Source organism: Abramis brama, assembly GCF_963993115.1.
Source record: "Abramis brama genome assembly, chromosome: 15".
NCBI lineage: Eukaryota > Metazoa > Chordata > Actinopteri > Cypriniformes > Leuciscidae > Abramis > Abramis brama.
Window position 1 is genome coordinate 18587725 of NC_139977.1, and position 18508 is coordinate 18606232.

General features: G+C 39.1%; 1 protein-coding gene across 4 annotated transcripts in view; it reads right to left on the reverse strand.

Moving 5' to 3' along the window:
* Positions 1 to 2826: 2826 nt before the first annotated feature.
* The window catches only part of LOC311097626 (E3 ubiquitin-protein ligase rififylin), a 66491-nt gene continuing 50809 nt past the window's right edge, over positions 2827 to 18508 (reverse strand). Inside the window, exons 1-6 of one of the 4 annotated variants that reach the window (XM_084137456.1) lie at positions 11959 to 11977; positions 6536 to 6711; positions 6040 to 6459; positions 5208 to 5418; positions 4016 to 4039; positions 2827 to 3913 (exon numbers count right to left, since the gene is read on the reverse strand). In XM_084137456.1, the coding sequence (XP_083993582.1) occupies positions 3729 to 3913; positions 4016 to 4039; positions 5208 to 5418; positions 6040 to 6408 (789 nt within the window). In that variant the 5' untranslated portion in view covers positions 6409 to 6459; positions 6536 to 6711; positions 11959 to 11977 and the 3' untranslated portion in view covers positions 2827 to 3728. Of the gene's footprint in view, positions 3914 to 4015; positions 4040 to 5207; positions 5419 to 6039; positions 6460 to 6535; positions 6712 to 7637; positions 9562 to 11958; positions 11978 to 18508 lie in introns of those variants that run through there. The other 3 variants (XM_084137453.1, XM_084137454.1, XM_084137455.1) reach the window with 3 other exon arrangements.

The following is an 18508-nucleotide window of genomic DNA, read 5'->3' on the forward strand; positions in this document are numbered from 1 at the left end:
TGCTGATCTACAAAGTCATAAACATTTCATCGGTTTTTATTTGCACATGAAACCAACCGGTTGATGAGTCAAGTCACTCCCTTTACACTTCAACACAGCGTAGGATCTATTTAAATGGCTGACTCCGACTGAATCACATCACAAAAAGAGAATAAATAATCAAGCTTAAATGTTGTAAAGATAAGCTGGTTACGTTAAACACGTTCTCAGCAGCCTCTGAACATTAAAACTATTAACGTTACTTAGCGTTAGCATTCATAACAATCTATCAGAAAGCAATTCTTAAAGTTTTAGCGACCTACCTTAGGTTTCTCACGTTTTCTTGACGATATCATCAGCAAGTTTGTTGATCCGCATTCATATAAATATAGTTAAATTCCTGCCAGCAAAAGTAAATCACTGCAGCAGACTCCTTAACTTAGTTTCTATGGTTACTAGACACAGTGGCACGTGCGCGAAACAGCCATTGGTTTGTTCATTGCGAGTTTAGATTGTCTCAATAACTGACATTAAAAGAGAATGCAAATTCAACAGCGCAAGTGTTTTCAGTCATCCATGTCGTTATGAAAGGATAAGTTTACCTTTACCCTGTGCTGTATGATTTTTTTTTTTTTTTTATTATTTATCGTATTAGTGGTGTCTGTCTCCCCCTGCCGTAAAAGATGCAAAGTTGATATTTGGGATGTCCAGTCTTGCTCCTGACATTTTTTTTAATTTAATAATAAATCCCATATGACGAATGTTCAGCTGTTGTACATTTGTTTATTGATACAAAAAAAAAAAAAAAAAAAAAATTTGCACAAGAACAACCATACAGTATATAGTAACAAAATTTAAAAATATATAAATTTGTCAATAATTATAAACCTTATCGGCTTCCGATGCACTGTTTTACAGGAATACAGCATTTAGCACATCAGGCTCACTGCATGTTAAAGACAATATTGGCAATCTGACATGCTAATTATTGACCGGAACAGCGTTTGAGTCGATTTGGATTATATTTCATATAGATCAAAAGAAAGTCACAGTCTCAAATAATCTAAAACCAAACAATTTACAAAATGATACGCAAAAGTTAATACAGAATCCAGTGTCTCCACTCAACCTGGAAAACTTTACCCAAGCATTTCTAAGCACCTTTCAATAGTATTTCATATCTTTTTTCTTTTGCTTAATGCATGCAGAGCTAATTTTTTTCTCATGTGCTTGTTTTTTCAAAAATACTTGTCTAGATACACATCCAATGTTTTACTTGACTTAGTCTTATTTCTCTTTGCACACAATTTCTCAGTGCTGCATTCAATGTTGATACATTTGCAAAGACACTTTAGCTTCCAAATAATGCTATACTTCACATTTTTTTATTTTACTTTTTAGTTTTAATTGAGATTTAGATCATATTTATTTTCACATTTATGTAAATATTTCAGACCGCATCACAGCCTACTGATATTTCAAGGGATATAACTCCACTTGGCACATACATACACACACGGGCACCTTTGCTATTACATAACATAAATTACATGGATTTTAACAAGAGGCGTATACTTAACATGTAAATTACATACTGCCCATTTCTTTTCTTTATTTTTTGTAAAACTAGAGCTGTTGAAGCACACAATGAAAGCTTCAAGTACCGCAGAACTGATCTATGTCTCGAGAGCAGAAGTTAACACTCATCGCTCACAGAATGTCTTTCCATGTGTCTGTTCAACATCAGTTTTTTTTTTTAAATATATAGTGGGGAGGTTATGGAAGTGTAAGGCAATGCTGGGTTTGGATTGACTAGACATTTGCACCGACCAGAAAAACAATGACAGTGGGTTATCATGTTTGCTAAAAATGAAAATACTAGTGCTGTTAAATATAAACAAAGTTTTTAAATATATAATATATATGTGTACTTATATATTTACACATACATATACACACATATATTATATATGTGTTGTCAAATCGATTAATTGCGATTAATTGAATGAAACAAAAGTTTTTGTTTATCTAATATACAGTATGAGCGTATATATTATATTTATATATATTATATATATGTGTGTGAGCATGAACACACACACAAATATATAGATGCATACATAAATGGGTGTGTACACACAAATACATATACACTGTAAAAAATAATATGATCAACAAGTTCTGACATGTTTTTACATTGATTTAACTCATAAAAGTAAGTTAAGCAATTTTCGACTTTTTTTATAAGTTATACAAGATTCAGCTCATTTAAGTCAGTTTAATGTAATTTAAGTTGAAATGACTTAAACATCCATGTTGATTTGAAAACTTAAGGCAGCATATATATATAGCCTACATATATACACAATATATACACAATATGTACATATTATACAAACAAAACTTTTATGTTAGATGCGATTAATCGATTTGACAGCACTAGAAAATACATAAAAACCCAAAGCTATTAAAATATAGAATTTGTACAGGTTGCATATCCTGTCAAGAGTTTTATATAATAAGTGAAACAAATCTAAAAGATTGCTTTTTTTTTAGCCAGATGCCTCATATGTGTTTAAGAGATGGGATAGATGCTTTAGAAGTGTCATCTACATACAGCTCAGAAAAGCATGGGATCAATGATATGCCTCAGTTTCCTCAGCCAATGGGCAAGAAAGATTTCAAACAAAAACATTCCTATATAACCACAATTATGATACATTCATAAACTTGCAATTTGAATCATACTTAATACGAGTAATCAAAACATTGTTCCTCCATAAATGTGAGTATTCAAGTTTAAAAATGATGGATTTAAAGATTTTTGGAACAAATGAACAGTTATAATTGATGTTTTTCGCTCTTTATTAGGTTAACACTTTATCATACAACAAAGAATTTAGACAGTAATGAGCACCTTGTGACCAACACTGACTTGTTAGTACTACTAGAAATGGTGGAGAACTAGCCACCATAAAAAAGAAGAATGTACTGAAGCAAATTTTAAGACAGAAAATGTCTCTTGGCAGTTTGGACGAAATCTGCCCAAGATATGAAGTCAAGGCCAAAGCATGAGACAACGGGATGGTCTGTGATCTAGAAGTGCACAGAGCCTGGAAAATAGCACCTATTCACTAGAAACGAGTACCAGTACGGGTACCGTGTGTAAATTTAACAAAGAGCGCACTGACCCCTGAAGAGGTCACATTCTAGTGGTGATTTAACTGCAATGGTGAACTACTGTACAGACTTAAACAACATGAGAATAAGTGCTCCGAATTAAATTTAAAGTCAACCATCTTACCCTGCTTTCACATCCCGGAAATTTCCAAGCCATTTCCACACATTTAAATACGGTGTTGTTTATACAGATAGCAGACACACTCCTTGAGGCTCTTAAGTGAAGTTATAAGTGTTGTCTTAACCTCTAGTGAACATTCATCAACTTTTTCCTTTAAATTTAGCTTGCTTATTATTTACATACTGTTGTAGGATGGATATAAAGAAAAAAGACTAATAATTAAAAATAATAAGTGCAGAAGTCAACAAATGTATTAAACACAACTCCAAAGCCACAATATAGCACTGTTGCAATGAAAAAAACACACAAATAAGTGCATTTAATCATGTAAACTTGTAAACAAAGCAGCAAAATGGAACGTAATCAAAGAAAACAGAGACAAAATGTTGCTCAATGTGTGAAAAAGCAACAACCTGTAGTGGGCAGTCTGTATCTTTGCACCCGAATTTCACGATCTGAAGACGTGCACGGCTCGAACCACGTACTGTCGGCAGATGGGACACTCGTTCATACGTTTCCCGCATTTGCTGCACGTGACCATGTGGCCGCACTCCAGCAGCACGCAGTCAATGGGGGAATCCATGCAGATCTTACACATGTTCTCCTCCTGGCCGCTGGGCTCAGCAGGATCAGCTGGAAGAACGGCGAGAGATTCAATGTGTAAAAATAGTATCACACATAAATTCAGGAATTGTATTTTTGATTTAGCATTGCCATGGTATCCATAACACATACCTGCTTCTGTTTTTGTATTTGACACTGAAAGTAAAAAAAAGGATGTCAGTTTCAGTAAAGTTTGATGACCAACAATGGTTTAAGTTACACTATCGTTCAAAAGTTGTCTCATTCTCACAAAGGCTGCATTTATTGGATCAAAAATACAGTAAAATCAGTGATATAATGACATATTATGTAAGGGATAATGTATAGCGAGGCGGTTGTTATAGCGAATAACAACCCCGACAGGCTGAACTGGAACTGGTCTTGAATCAGCCTGAAGGGCTTGTTATTCACTATAACAACCGCCTCGCTATACATTATCCCGCTTATTACATGGCTACCTACAAAATAAATCAATAATTTGACACAAAATAGGAGGAGTTTATTGATTTAAAAACGATTATATTGCTTCCGCTAAAGAAAATAGTCCGTTCCGCATCCATAGCAACGCTCTGTTTTTCATGGCAACGGTGTGTTATACTTCGCAGCGGTCTGTTACCAAGAAATAACAGACCGCATACTACATTGGAATTCAGCCAAGCCATGTAATAATACAATTTAAAATGACCCTTTTTAATTTTAAATTTAAGATGTAATTTATTCCTGTGATGGCAAAGCTGAATTTTCAGCATCATTACTCCAGTCTTCAGTGTCACATGACCCTTCTGAAATCATATGCTGATTTGATGCTCAAGAAACATTTATTATTATTATCACTGTTGAAAACAGTTGTGCTGCTTAATATTTTTGTGGAAACGGAGTATGATAAATATTTTCAATTTTTTTTAAATGAATAGAAAGTTCAAAAGAACAGCATTTATTTGAAATAGAAATCTTTTGTAAACATTATATATGTCACTTTTGATCAATTTAATGCATCCTTGCAGAATAAAAGTAACATCTTTAAAAAAAAATCTTACTGACCCCAAACTTCTGAATGGTAGTGTAAACTGATGTTTTTTTAGTTGCATTTATTATACATTTATTCCAATCTTAGTTATCAATTCATTTGTTATTTCATAGCAGAATATTTATGATATATTGTAAAAAAAAAAAAAAAAACCTAAACAATAACCAATAATATTTTTGTAAAACATTTTAATGCATTTTCAAATACCATTATAAATGAATTAAAACAAAACTCTTAATAATCAAAACTGCAATCCTTTGCTTGCCAGTTTCAGGGCGTTCATGCAGAAAAACGTACCCAGGTTATGAAGGTCTTTCTGATCATTAAAGAGGAGGGTGACCTTCTCCATTAGTTCCCATTTCTCACAGCAGCCCTGATAGTTCACAAAGTTGCGTGCTAGAATCTCTTTCAGCTGCCGCACGCTGAGGCCTTCGATGTCCTCCACCCTGCTCAGGTCAGACAGAGAGGCTCTTCTGCTGTGCACCAGCGTCTCCTCGCTGTCTGTGGACTAAGAACACGTTCATACAGCAACAGAATACAGTTGTCAGTCCTGTATTTGAGTCCTTAAAACAGTTCTATTCACACACAGTTCAGTTATTTGTGGGAGTGAGAACCACATTCAATCTATGAACTCACACCCGTACATTTTCAGGACTCACAACTGCTTTTTTGGGGAAAACAAGTGTTGTGTGAACGGAACCGGACTGGACAACTAGTTGTTTATCACGTCATACAGTGCACTAGATCCGCTCTGCACTGCACAAACACACATCTACTGTGTGTTGCGGGTTGTAATTTTGGTAACTTACAGTGACAGAGATATGAGCTGTGTCTGTGTGTTATCTGAAGGTTTTAGATCCAGTCGCTGTATTGCTCCCATCAATTTTGCGTTTTTCACACGACTCAAATGCTCTGCTCTCCACCCAGATATAAGCTACTGTTGGTTAATGAAGATTTGAAGGATGAACTCGCGTCATGAAAGTGAAAAGACTTTTATAGAGTCCAAGTGGTCGTTTGAAGTAAATGCGGTTGTCAATCCCAAAGATAAAACATGATTGCATCTCGATGAGAGGCTACTAATACATTGAGAAATACAGTGATGCCATAACGGAAATAGTTGTTCACATACCTCTTCCTCATCCTCTTCCTCATCTTCCTCAGCCTCTTCTCCATCTCCTTCTTCCTCCTCCTCCTCCTCTTCATCCTCCTCTTCCTCCTCCTCCTCCGTGAGGGGTTCAGATTCTGCAAGTGGATGGGAAGGCAGAGGAGGCGCAGGCGGCTGTGAGCGGGATTGGGCGCTGCCGCTGCCTCTGGGAGTCTGTTGAGCCAGCACCAGCTCCACCAGCTCCTCCTTCTCTCGGCACATCTGCGTGGGGGTTTGGTGCAGGTGGAGATAGTCACGGAGGTCCTTCACCTTCAGCCTCATCAACTCTGCCCGCTCAAAGAAGGTGCAGTGGAGCCGCTGACAGGTGTGGCACAGCCGCGGCCGGAGGTCCATCTGCACCGAGCAGCGGCTGCAAAAGTTGTTCTTGCAGTCCACGCAGACATGCTAAGAAATGCAGAAAACATAATATGTTATATCTAAACAGAATTTGAGGGATTTGAGTCGACTTAACTTGATTTACCGTTCTTCCGGCGTCAAACTGGCCTCCGCAGGCCTTGCACAAGTGTTCGGGTGGTGCTGGAAGGGGGCTGGTGCCCGAGTTTGTGTAGGCCTGGTGCCATGAGCTGCCGTTTTCTTCCACGGTGGCGGTGATGTCCACACAGAGCAAGCTATAACATAAGGTCTGCACAACCCATACTGCACATACAACACAGGTTTTACATAGAAAATTTATCAGTCAAAATGATTGTATTTGCTATTATTTAATATTTACCAATATAAATTTTGGCTATATGATGAAGGACTAGGGGAAGTGACCCTATCAACCTCAACCCTACATATAAACTATCAAACAGAAAAATTGAAAACAAAATAGAAACTTAAGTTTTATTTTAAAAAACTAAACAAAAAACACTTAAATATTGATTAGCCAGCCTAACTAATAAAATAACTGCAGATTAAACTGGACAAATATACATTACAGTAATAGTATCTAAACATTTTCAGCATCCAAGAACCAAGTAAACATTTCTTCTCCATATTATGGTCATTCTAACCTGTTCTTATAGTCTAGTTTCTGTGATGCGCTCTTGTACATGGCTGAGCATTTTTAATAGGGTTATCAACCAGTATTAATTCTATACTATTAAATGTTTTATTAGTATTTTTTTATTTTAATTTCTCCATCTAACACTTATATTTCAGATTTATTTAAATTACCGAAAACAATTTGTAATAGTTTTAATGCATTGCTATCAACGGCTTTGCTATTTTGAGAATAAACAAGTGAATGAATGTCACAATGGCTTATTAAGGTCATTTACCAAAATCAAGTATGATAAAATTTTTTAAAAAAAGCCCTGCTCGTTATCCAAGGAATAACAAGTCATAGTAAAGTGCAACAATACTGCGATTTCTCTATTAAACATTATCGTAATGCAGTAAGACATTTGCAGGTATGCAAGAACCTAAGGAGCTGCCTACCAAGACAACTTTACTAGAATGGGCGCTTATGATGTCCAAAAATGCTGTCTAGGTAGGCAGCTCACTGGGTTTTGAGATACAGCCATAGACAGTATCTTGCAGAATATAATTAAGGTAACTGGATGCATTTGAAATCTTACCCAAAATATCCGTTGCAAAGTCCTACAGCCATAATATATGTGTTTAATCGGGAACGCATAAACGCTAAAATACTATATGAATGGATACGCTCTTTAGAGAAATATAGGTGAAATCGCTCTGCAGTTCTCTCGACTAACGCAAAGAAGTATGACGTCAGAACGTGTAATCACGCGAGAAAAGCCGGAGCCTGTCTGAGTGAGGGGTACTCCAGTGTTGCCATGTCCGGTAATTTTGATTTTTTTTTTATGAACTTTTTAAGAAAGCATTATCATTATTAAAAACACCACAGTAAATCCAAGCAGAATACATTGAAAAATAAAAATAAAGTAAATAAATTTAAACCTTCTATCTGTGTATTTGTCAGACCAGGGTGTTTATTTTACTAGCGAGATCTGGCAACACGGTTGTTTTTTCTCTCGCTTATATACCGGTAGTTTAGTGATCTATACTGCTATCACCTGGGCTGATCTGATACTACAATGTTAGACATAATGTATATTTATAAAATAAATAAAATATAAAACAGACAATGACATGGATAAATATATATTATATTATATTAGTAATAATAAATAATATAGAGAACACTAAATATATCAACAAATCTCATCTCATCAGTAACATTATATTATGATCATTACATTCAGATTACGTTCAGAATCTATCTATCTATCTATCTATCTATCTATCTATCTATCTATCTATCTATCTATCTATCTATCCATCTATCTATCTATCTAGAAAGCTCCTACCAAGACAACTTTACTGAAATGGATGATGTCCAAAAATGCTGTCTCTAGATAGATAGATAGATGGATAGATAGATAAATAGATAGATACAATGGCATGGCATATATATTTAGTAATAGTATATTTTACTATAATATTATACGAGTAATAAATCATATAGAGAACACTAATCAGCTAATCTCATTAGGGCCAATGCAACCTTGCTTTTACAAACACTTAACTTCATAATGCTCCATGGATCAAAGGATTTTTGAATAATCTGAAGCAGCTATAGATCATATACTGTAGTGTACATTGTCATATAGATACAGCAAAACTACTGGGAAATAAAATGCTCCTTTTTGCACTTTTTTTCTTCTTTTTTTCTTTCTGCACCAGAAGAGTGCGCTGTTTATCAAACTTTGAGTAGCACATCCCCGTACTGTAGGTCCAGAGATCCAGAGCTGTTTACTGACCAAACAACCAGACTAATCCAGAGAGGTCAGAGGTGAAGCCCTCAGTCATCATGGCTCTTCAGCAGAGCTGCTGGTTCAGACTAGCTCGTTAATCAGGTTACCTCCAAATCCTATCTGAGGTGACTGTTGGGTGTAACAAGTGGATTGTGTCCGACACATGCTGTGTGCTTAAGGGGAGTAAGAGCGGCCAGTTTTAGCAACAACCTTAAATATTCTAAACGAAAACCATTTATTTGCCATTTTGATCTGAAACCAAACCATCATCATGACTAACATCAGCAATAAGAATACCAGCATCGGTATCTTAAAAGGATACTCCACTTTGTTTGTAAATAGGCTCATTTTACAACTCCCCCAGAGTTAAACAGTTGAGTTTTACCGTTTTTGAATCCATTCAGCAGATCTCCGGGTCTGGCGGTACCACTTTTAGCATAGCTTAGCATAGATCATTGAATCGGACAGGACCATTTGCATCTCTCTCAAAAAGATGACCAAAGAGTTTCGATATTTTTCCTATTTAAAACTTGACTCTTCTGTAGTTACATCGTGTACTAAGACCGACGGAAAATGAAAAGTTGCGATTTTCTAAGCTGATATGGCTAGGAACTATACTCTCATTCCTACGTAATAATCAAGAAACTTTGCTGCCGTACCATGAGTCCAGCAGGCGTAATGATATGACGCAGCGCCTGAAAATAGTCCCCAGCTCGGTAACTTCCAACGTGACCGGGACTAAGTTTGTCTAACCTATTAAACCTATTTTCAGGCACTGCGTCAGCAAAGTTTCTTGATTATTATACAGGAATGAGAGTATAGTTAGGAATGATCTTTTCAGAAGTTTCTGAGCATGTGGCAGGATAAAAAATCAAGGTTTTACTCATAAAATATTAACAAAAGCATTCATTTTCAGCTGACTGTACTCTTTAACATAATTTAGATCAAAATTATGAAACCGCATTAGCTCATATAATATCTAGAGGGAATTTTAATAATTAATCAGGAATATGATTAATATATATCGCATATTAGGCTACAGTTAGGCTACATTAAATTATCGAAGCTGAAAATAGATCGATTGTATATATGAATGATCACCACAATGAGTTATGGTTCGTCATTAATATATAAATAGTCTTATTACAGATCGATTATATGAGATAACTTTTAATGGAATTAATTTAGTAATCGAACAATCTGTTCGTCCAGCAAACCGACCGTATACGACTTCTTTATCAACTCTCAAGAAAAATTATCCTTCTTACAAACTCCAAGAAAGATTAATTTTCTGGCCGTGAACCAGGCACGGCGCCAGGATTCCAGTTTTGGATGGGCCAGACCAATTGTGGGTGGGCCTTAAATTAAAAACGTTAAATTAAAAAAAAAAAAAAAACGTTATGGATCACTGCTTAACCTAATAAAAAAATATTGACTAATATAGCCTACTGTTATATTATCTGTGCGTATACATAATATAGATTTTAATAGCTTGATGCTCTTTAAATATTTTGTTGCATTGTTAAAAGTTTCGGTGCATATGAACGGACCTATCCGCGTTCGCTCTCCATGGTTCTGACCAAAGAAGAGCGCTTTGGAATCTCCATTACGCATCATACGCATCATACCTGGGCTGCATTTTCCGATAACATTGTCTCTTAGCGCGCTACGAAGACTCTTAAGGTATAACTTAACTAAAGGTATACTACCATTAAAGGTATATCATTGCTAGGCGTCTTCAGGGCTATCATCCACTCGCGAGGCAGAGGCGCTGGCGCCCTCCTAGCAACGGCGCTGTTTTTGGTAAAACATGATTTTGACGACTTCATTAAGTTTTGTTTTATAGAAAACTCTTTTTAAAAGAATTCGTTTTGTATAAATTGTATCTTAATTTTGATCAATGTTTTATCAATCAATTGCCCGTATTTAATAAATAAGACAATGTAATAAGGCGCCGACACGATCACTTGCATTGCATGTGAACTGGAAGGCGCCGAAACTTAGCTTGTGCCTCACAGATTTGAGAAATATAGGCTATATATTACAGAAAGCTTGAAATGTCTACTTTTAAACGAAAATATTAAAACCAAAATAAATAGGCTATATTTATATAGCGCATTTATATAGTGCATTTCTCTCTGGCGTTCATGGCGAGTCCGCATCGTCAACTTCATCTTTGCAGCGACACAGAAAACACCAGTTTATTACTAAACAATTAAATGTCTCCTTGCTAATTTAGACAAATTCATAATCATTACTTTAACCGGTTCTTTGTGGCAAGCTTTATGCGTGCGGTCATAACGCTTATTATCCTGTAGGCTATAGCCTATTTAAGTAATTAAATTAATATAAAGGGCGATTTGTCCACGAATGGCTTAAATGAACAACTACTAGTCGACTAGAAAAAAAAAAAATTAGTCGGAGGCAGCCCTTATTCCACATTTTTTCGAACCAGCAGGCCATTCTGGGTTGAGCGAGCGACCCTGCGGAATGAACGAGCGGAGCGGAATATTCAGAAATGCGCTCTCCACTCACGAGCTCTGATCGGAACAAACCCGAACTGTCTGCTGAACTTGCGCAGAAACATCAAAATAGACATAGCCAGCTTTTTAAAATTGTTTTTAAAACTAAACATTTAGACTATTTTAGTACAAATTATGAGCTTATTGACGATTTTTTTTTATAATTCTTGACAAAATTAGAATATATTAATCATTATTTTTTAGTTATTTTTTGGGTGGGCCTGTTGAAAAGTGGGTGGGCCTAGGCCCGTCAGGCCCACCCATGACGCCGTGCCTGCCGTGAACATTAATTTTCCTGTGTTCATAAAATTAAACTACTCAACGTAGTAAATAATAAAAGCTTTGTAGCTGAATCGTACTTCTCATTGACTTTGTAATGAGCATTTAGACAGAAGCAATCAAGAATATAATGGTTTTAATAAAATGAAACTACGAATACAGAATTCTACATTTACACACGGAATACATGTATGTACAGAGTACAGCCAGTAAGACCATACAAGACAAAACGGATAACGAAATGAGAGTGAGAGAGAGGGAGAGAGGATGAGCGAGAGAAAGTGAAAGCAAAATGTTAGTGTTGTTTGTTCAATAAATACCAGAATGAGAGTTTGATTCTTCTTTATTGACTTCGACTATCACGAGTCATTCAGTTCCTTCAACATCTACATTCACGTTATTATCTCGTTCCCGCACCCGCAACTCTCGCGAGTCTTTTCCTAATACGGCAACACACTAGGATCAAAACAGTCCAACAGTACTCCTATCTACATCCCCCTTCTTTAGCAGTAGCTCCTGAACATAAACAACTTAGAATCAAAATCCTCTGCAGTAACAACAGATAAAAGATAACTTTGCATATATATATATATAACCTGGTTCAACTGAACTCTGTGGATGTCCCACAACTAAATGAATCTTCAAAAAAAAAAACATTATGCAAATCCTAAAGGACACTGTATTATTTCTGAGATGTTGGATTAATTATACTTGAGCAGAAAGTTCAGTTCATGTATTTTGTATTTGGCCTAGAAACTCTGCCGGACCTAGTGACATACATGGAAGTGGTGGCTTGAACTGATTTCTTTGCCTGTGGTTCCATGTTTTGCTGGTATACGCTGGTGTGAGATTTTTCTGGGCTCAGTTGTCTGTGACACTGTTCTGAGGGCCTTTGTTCAGTACTTTCAACCCCTTGCATTTTGTCCATGTCAGCATCAACTGTGTTTCCTGTTGTGTTCAATTCGTCAGTGTAAGTGGTGCTCTTTGGAGGCTGTGGCTCCATTAGTGGCAGGATGTGGCGTCGGTTACGCCTGTATTCCTTCCCTTCGGACTCCACCACATATGAGCGTGGTTCCTCACACTTTTTCTTCACAATTCCCACTTTATCATGTCCCTTTTTTGTTTGGAGTCTTACCACCTGGTTTGGTGCCAGAGGGCGTAGTGGTTTGCTAGTCTTGTCATAGTAGTGTTTTTGTGCCCACCGCTTCTTTGTTAATTGCGCTTTGATGCAGGACGGGGTTCTTGCAGCTGGTTTCAGCAATTGCTTGCAGATGGGCAAAATAGTTCGAGTGTGACGGGATAACAGCCTTTGTGCAGGTGAGCCCAGAGTGCTGTCTCGGGGTGTGTTTCGTAGGCCAAGCAGATTCAGGTAAAAATCTGTCCCGTCTCTCTCTGTGGTCTCTAACAGTCTCTTTGCACTCCTTACAGCCCTCTCGCTGAGGCCATTGGACTGTGGATACTCAGGACTGCTCGTCACATGCTGGAAATCCCAAGTTCGGGCAAAGTCATGGAAGGCCTGGCTAGTATACTGGGTACCATTGTCAGAGAACAACTTCTGTGGTATGCCGTGGACTGAGAAATGACGCATTAGCTTGTTGATGACTGTCAGTGAAGACAAGTTGCTGAGTCGGTCAATTTCAAACCACCCAGAGTATGAATCAACAACCACCAGGTAGTGGTGATTCTTCCATTCAAATATGTCTGTGGCGACAAGCGACCAGGGCAGGTCCGGGACTGTGTGCAGTTTTAGCGGTTCTTTTTGCTGGTGGGGCCTCAGGCTGTTACAGACGCTGCATGCCATTATAGCAGCCTGGATGTCCTCATTTATTGATGGCCAGAAAACACTTTCCCTCGCTCTACTCTTGGTGGATTCGACTCCTGTATGTCCCAGATGTAGCGCCTTAAGATATTCAGAGTGCAAGGCAGTGGGCACGACTGCCCTGTTTCCTTTCACAATGACCCTGTCTTCGACGGTGAGTTCATCACGGAAACTAAAAAAAGGTCTCACCTCTATGGGTACGCTGCACGGACGTCTTGGCCAGCCCCGTTGAATGAAATGGCTGAGTTTCTGCAATACTGTGTCTGCGGCAGTATGTTGGCGGAGCTCTTCAAGGCGCCGTGGAGATATTAGTTGAACTGTCATCACCTCGAACTCTGGCCGTTCTGACATCTGGGGGCTGACGTTGTGTCTCGGTGCACGGGAGAGGGTGTCGGCTAAGTAGAGGTGCTTTCCTTTTTTATAGGTGAGAGTCAGGTCGAATTTTTGCAACTGTAGCATCATGCGTTGTAGGCGCGCTGGGATGGTATGAAATGGTTTGTTGTGAATGGTGACTAAGGGTTGGTGGTCTGTCTCGACCGTGACCGGCTTGCCGTAGATGTAGTCGTAGAACTTGTAGCAGGCGAAGACCACTGCCAGGAGTTCTTTTTCTATCTGCGCGTATCTCATCTCCGTTTGGGTCAGTGTGCGAGATGCCACCGGATTTCCCTCTTGAAGGCAAGCAGCCCCTAAACCATATTGTGAAGCATCGCAGGTGAGCGTCACTGGTTGTCTTACGTCATAGTAATGGAGTACAGGTGGGCTGCTGATGCAGGTTTTGAGCATGTCAAAAGCATCCTGTTGGTGCTCCGTCCAATTCCACACCACTCCGTTGTGAAGCAGCTGACGTAGTGGTGTGGTTAGTTCACTTAAGTTAGGAATGAATTTGCCCAGGTAGTTTATCATCCCTAAAAAGCGCTGAAGAGCTGCCTTGTCTTCTGGAGGTGGTATTTCACTGATTGCTTTAATTTTTCTGGGGTCTGCTTTTAGTCCTTTATCTGTGAATGTGTGCCCAACATAGCTCACCTCGTTGAGTCCGAACTTGCATTTGCTTGGATTCAGTCTCAGTTTTACCTGTCTGGCACGATCCAGTACCATTTTCAGGTTTCTTTCATGCTCATCAGGATCTTTGCCGCCGATTATAATGTCGTCCACGATTATAGCGCATGGATATCCTGTGAAGATTTGTTCCATGGCTCTTTGGAACACTTCTGAAGCTGTACTAATTCCGAACGGCATCTTTAGGAATTTAAATCGGCCATATGGAGTTGTAAATGTTGTACGGAGAGATAAGGCGTCATCCAGTCTGATTTGCCAGAAGGAGCTCTTGGCGTCAAGGACGGAAAAGATAGTGGCACCTGACATTTGAGCGGCAACTTCCTCCACCGTGCGCATGGGATGGTGGGGGCGCATGAGGGCCTTGTTTAGGTTTCTGGGGTCTATGCAGATGCGCACATCACCCGTCTCTTTCTTATGGGTGGCCACCAGATTTGAAACCCATTCTGTGGGCTCATTCACGGGTTCAATTACTCCCAGAGTTTGCATTCTTTGGAGCTCATGTTCCACTTTTTTTTGCATGGCAGCTGGGATACGACGTGGAGGGCTGACGACAGGTGTTATTTCTGGATCTAGTTTCATTGAGTATGTTACCGGTAAGTTACCGACTTCATCTTTAAACAGGTCAGCATATTCCTGAAACATTTTCTGTGACAGGGTGTGATCTTTTACACAGTCCAAATGGAACACTTCACTGCTGAAGGTGACCAGTTTCATATCTAGGCTGTCCTGCAGGCCAAGAATGGAGTGAACATTTTCTTTCACAACCTGAAACTGCAGGTTATACTGTTGTTCATTCAGCCTGCATAATAGTGTCACTGTGCCAATTGGTCTGATCATAGATCCGCCAAACACTACAAGATTGACTTTTTTAGTTGGCATGTGCAATTCTTCAGCGTGCCGGAAAAGTTTGTATGTGTGTACGGACATAACATTACACTTCGCGCCTGTGTCCACTTTCAGATTTAGTTGTTTGTCATTGACAATCACAAAACAATGTCCTTCCTTGTCAGTTTCCTTTACATCGTCATGCAAAGACACGCCTTCAATGGTGAATGTGTCTTGACTGTCACTGTCAGAGTCTGTTTCGGCATATAGCTGGTTTACCTGTCTATTCGGTCTAGTTGACTTGGCGGACCTGCACTGGCCTTTGAAGTGGTTCTGCTTTCCGCAGTTATGGCACTGTTGGCCAAAGGCTGGACACTGGTCACGTTTTGCTGGATGAGTACCCCCACAATTCCGGCAGCTGGAAATTGATGGTGAATTTTCTTTCATAGTGCGCTTCATTTTGCTGTAGACTTTTTTATGTTTTATTTGTACAGCATCTACACTGGTGGTTAATGCAGTTTTGGGTGTGGAGAGTGTTTTGCTATGTTTTTCTGTAAGTTCGCTGATTTGGCAAATGCGTACTGCTTTAGACAGTGTTAGGTCAGTCTCTTTTAGCAGTGTGCGTCTGACACTGTCACTACTTACTCCACAGACCAGTCTGTCTCTTATCAGTTCGTTTTCCAATGCACCAAAATTGCAGTTTTTAGCCTGATTTCTTAATGTACTCACATATGCCTCGATCGTTTCGCCAGGTTTTTGATATCTGGTGTTAAAGTTGTGCCTCTCCATTATCACGTTTGTTTCAGGGTTGCATATTTCTTTAAACTTCCTTTTAAGACACTCGGGGTCCTCTCTAGATTCAGCTGGAGTAACGATGTTATCGTCTGCCCCTAGTACCGCGGTCGCATAAGTGAATGATCGCTCCCTCTCTATAGCCTCGGGTCCGGCGAGGTTGAGGAGTATATAAGCTCTGGTTCGGGCAGGTTTGTCACTGTGTGCGGCGGCAATGAAAATATCGTATTCTCGTTCAAACTTGCGCCAGTGTTCTGCCACATTCTCGTCAAAGACGAGAGGATCCGGACGTCTGAATCCATCTGCCATTATAGTGTTGTTGCTTACCACGAACGAGACTTCAAAGCTTAGCGTAGGTTATTTCCTAGAGACGGAAGTTGTCCGATGAATGTTTCCAGGAACGGTATCCCACTTCTGACACCATGTTGTTTGTTCAATAAATACCAGAATGAGAGTTTGATTCTTCTTTATTGACTTCGACTATCACGAGTCATTCAGTTCCTTCAACATCTACATTCACGTTATTATCTCGTTCCCGCACCCGCAACTCTCGCGAGTCTTTTCCTAATACGGCAACACACTAGGATCAAAACAGTCCAACAGTACTCCTATCTACAGTTAGGATGACAATTTTCACAGTTAACTCGTGAGAGACACCAAGAAATCAAATCACCTTAAGCAGGGGCAGACAACCTTAAACGCATTAAAAGCTTGATTAAGCATACTTGCATATAGTCTGTTGTGTTGCTGAGGCAAGAAGGCTTGTGTATGTGTCCTTTTGGAGCTGGGCGTCCTTCTCGGGCTTCCGGAGTAAACGGAGTTCGCGGGAAGTTTAACCCCTCATTTACACTGCACACGTGTGCGGCGCATTACGGCTGCGACACGGCTACCGGAGCTGATCGCGCCCATTCTAGTCAATGCTTGTGTTTACACCGGCCGCGACGCGGCGCGTTTCAGAAGCTTCCCAGAAGCGGCTCTCCGCGCCGCTTCGCTAAATATAGGCGCCTAGTCTATTTTTGACAGACGCGCGTCCAAGTCGCACCGGGAATACAAAATAAAAGTAAAAAAAACGTTGTCAAATTCAAAATAAACACCCTGTGCAAACTCCCAAACGTATTACACACCAATATCCTTGGTAGAAACCATAGACTGTATGGTAGAAACCCAAAAATCAAGAAAAAACATGTTGGACAGGCAAATCACGTGGTCTCGCGCATCCAGTCGCTCCGCTTCTGAAATGCTCCTGGTGTGAGTTGGCACCGCATGGAGGACGGAATAAAACCTTGTCGCAGACGTAATGCACCGCACATGTGTGCAGTGTAAATGAGGGGTAAGTCTACTCAAAGTTAAAGTTGCCGGCTACGCTCACTTCACTGAACGTAGGAAAAGTCCGAAGACGAAAATAAAGACAAAGAGTAAAGAAAAGAAAAGAAAAACGGATAAACTCCTTAAGGAGTTATACAGGAAACCTCTCATAGATGAAGTGCTCTGGAGAAACTTTCCTGAGTCGATCTTTTACGGAGTTTCTTAACTCACACCTACTTCGCGTACGTGGACCAATCACCTTAGAGCATTCCGAGCGGGGAAAGTTCTCTTTGTCCTGTCGGGACGCTCATCTGCATAGTTTATGGTGATGTTGAAATTCAGCAGTTATACTCCAGCAAGATGGTACACATAGAATAATACATTTTACTGTAATCTCCTGTATACGGTTGGTTCAGTCAGAACGAGACGGTTAAAAAGATACCAAGAATGAAATATAAAACAGTTAAGGATACAAAGTTACAATCAAATGCACGATTAGGCATTTAAAATTCACTCATTACAACTAGAAAATCATAAACTAAGCTAATGAAGAGGGAGCATGCAAAGGACACAGGAATATGTCGTCTACAGTATTTAAACGCTTATATTCTGTTGTTTTTTTTCGGTGCAAGTCTTTGTGTGTGTGTTTGTGTGTGTCTGGAATGTCACATAGAAAGTTTCGTTATCTCTCTGTCTGAGCAGCCTGATCTCGTTGTTAATACGTAGGTATTAATACGTAATTTTCAAAGATAGAAAACGTACTTTTTTGTACGTTTGGATATATGCTGAAACGTATAATATGGACGTATCTGCAACGTTTAAACGTAACATTATTACGTTTTTTCAGCTAAAAAACGTAAACTATTTACGAATATTTCATATCATATCTGTATAATTTCCCTTTTACCATTTTATAGATGTAAGAATTTAAGTTATCCATGAAAATGTTAATCCGGTTTCGGTTCGCTGTTTGCTCTGTGAAGGCGCACGCGCTTCTCCATTTCAAATGTAGTACACCAACTTAAACACGGCATGTCGCAATCTATGACGAAGCATGCGAGAGCCAATGAGCG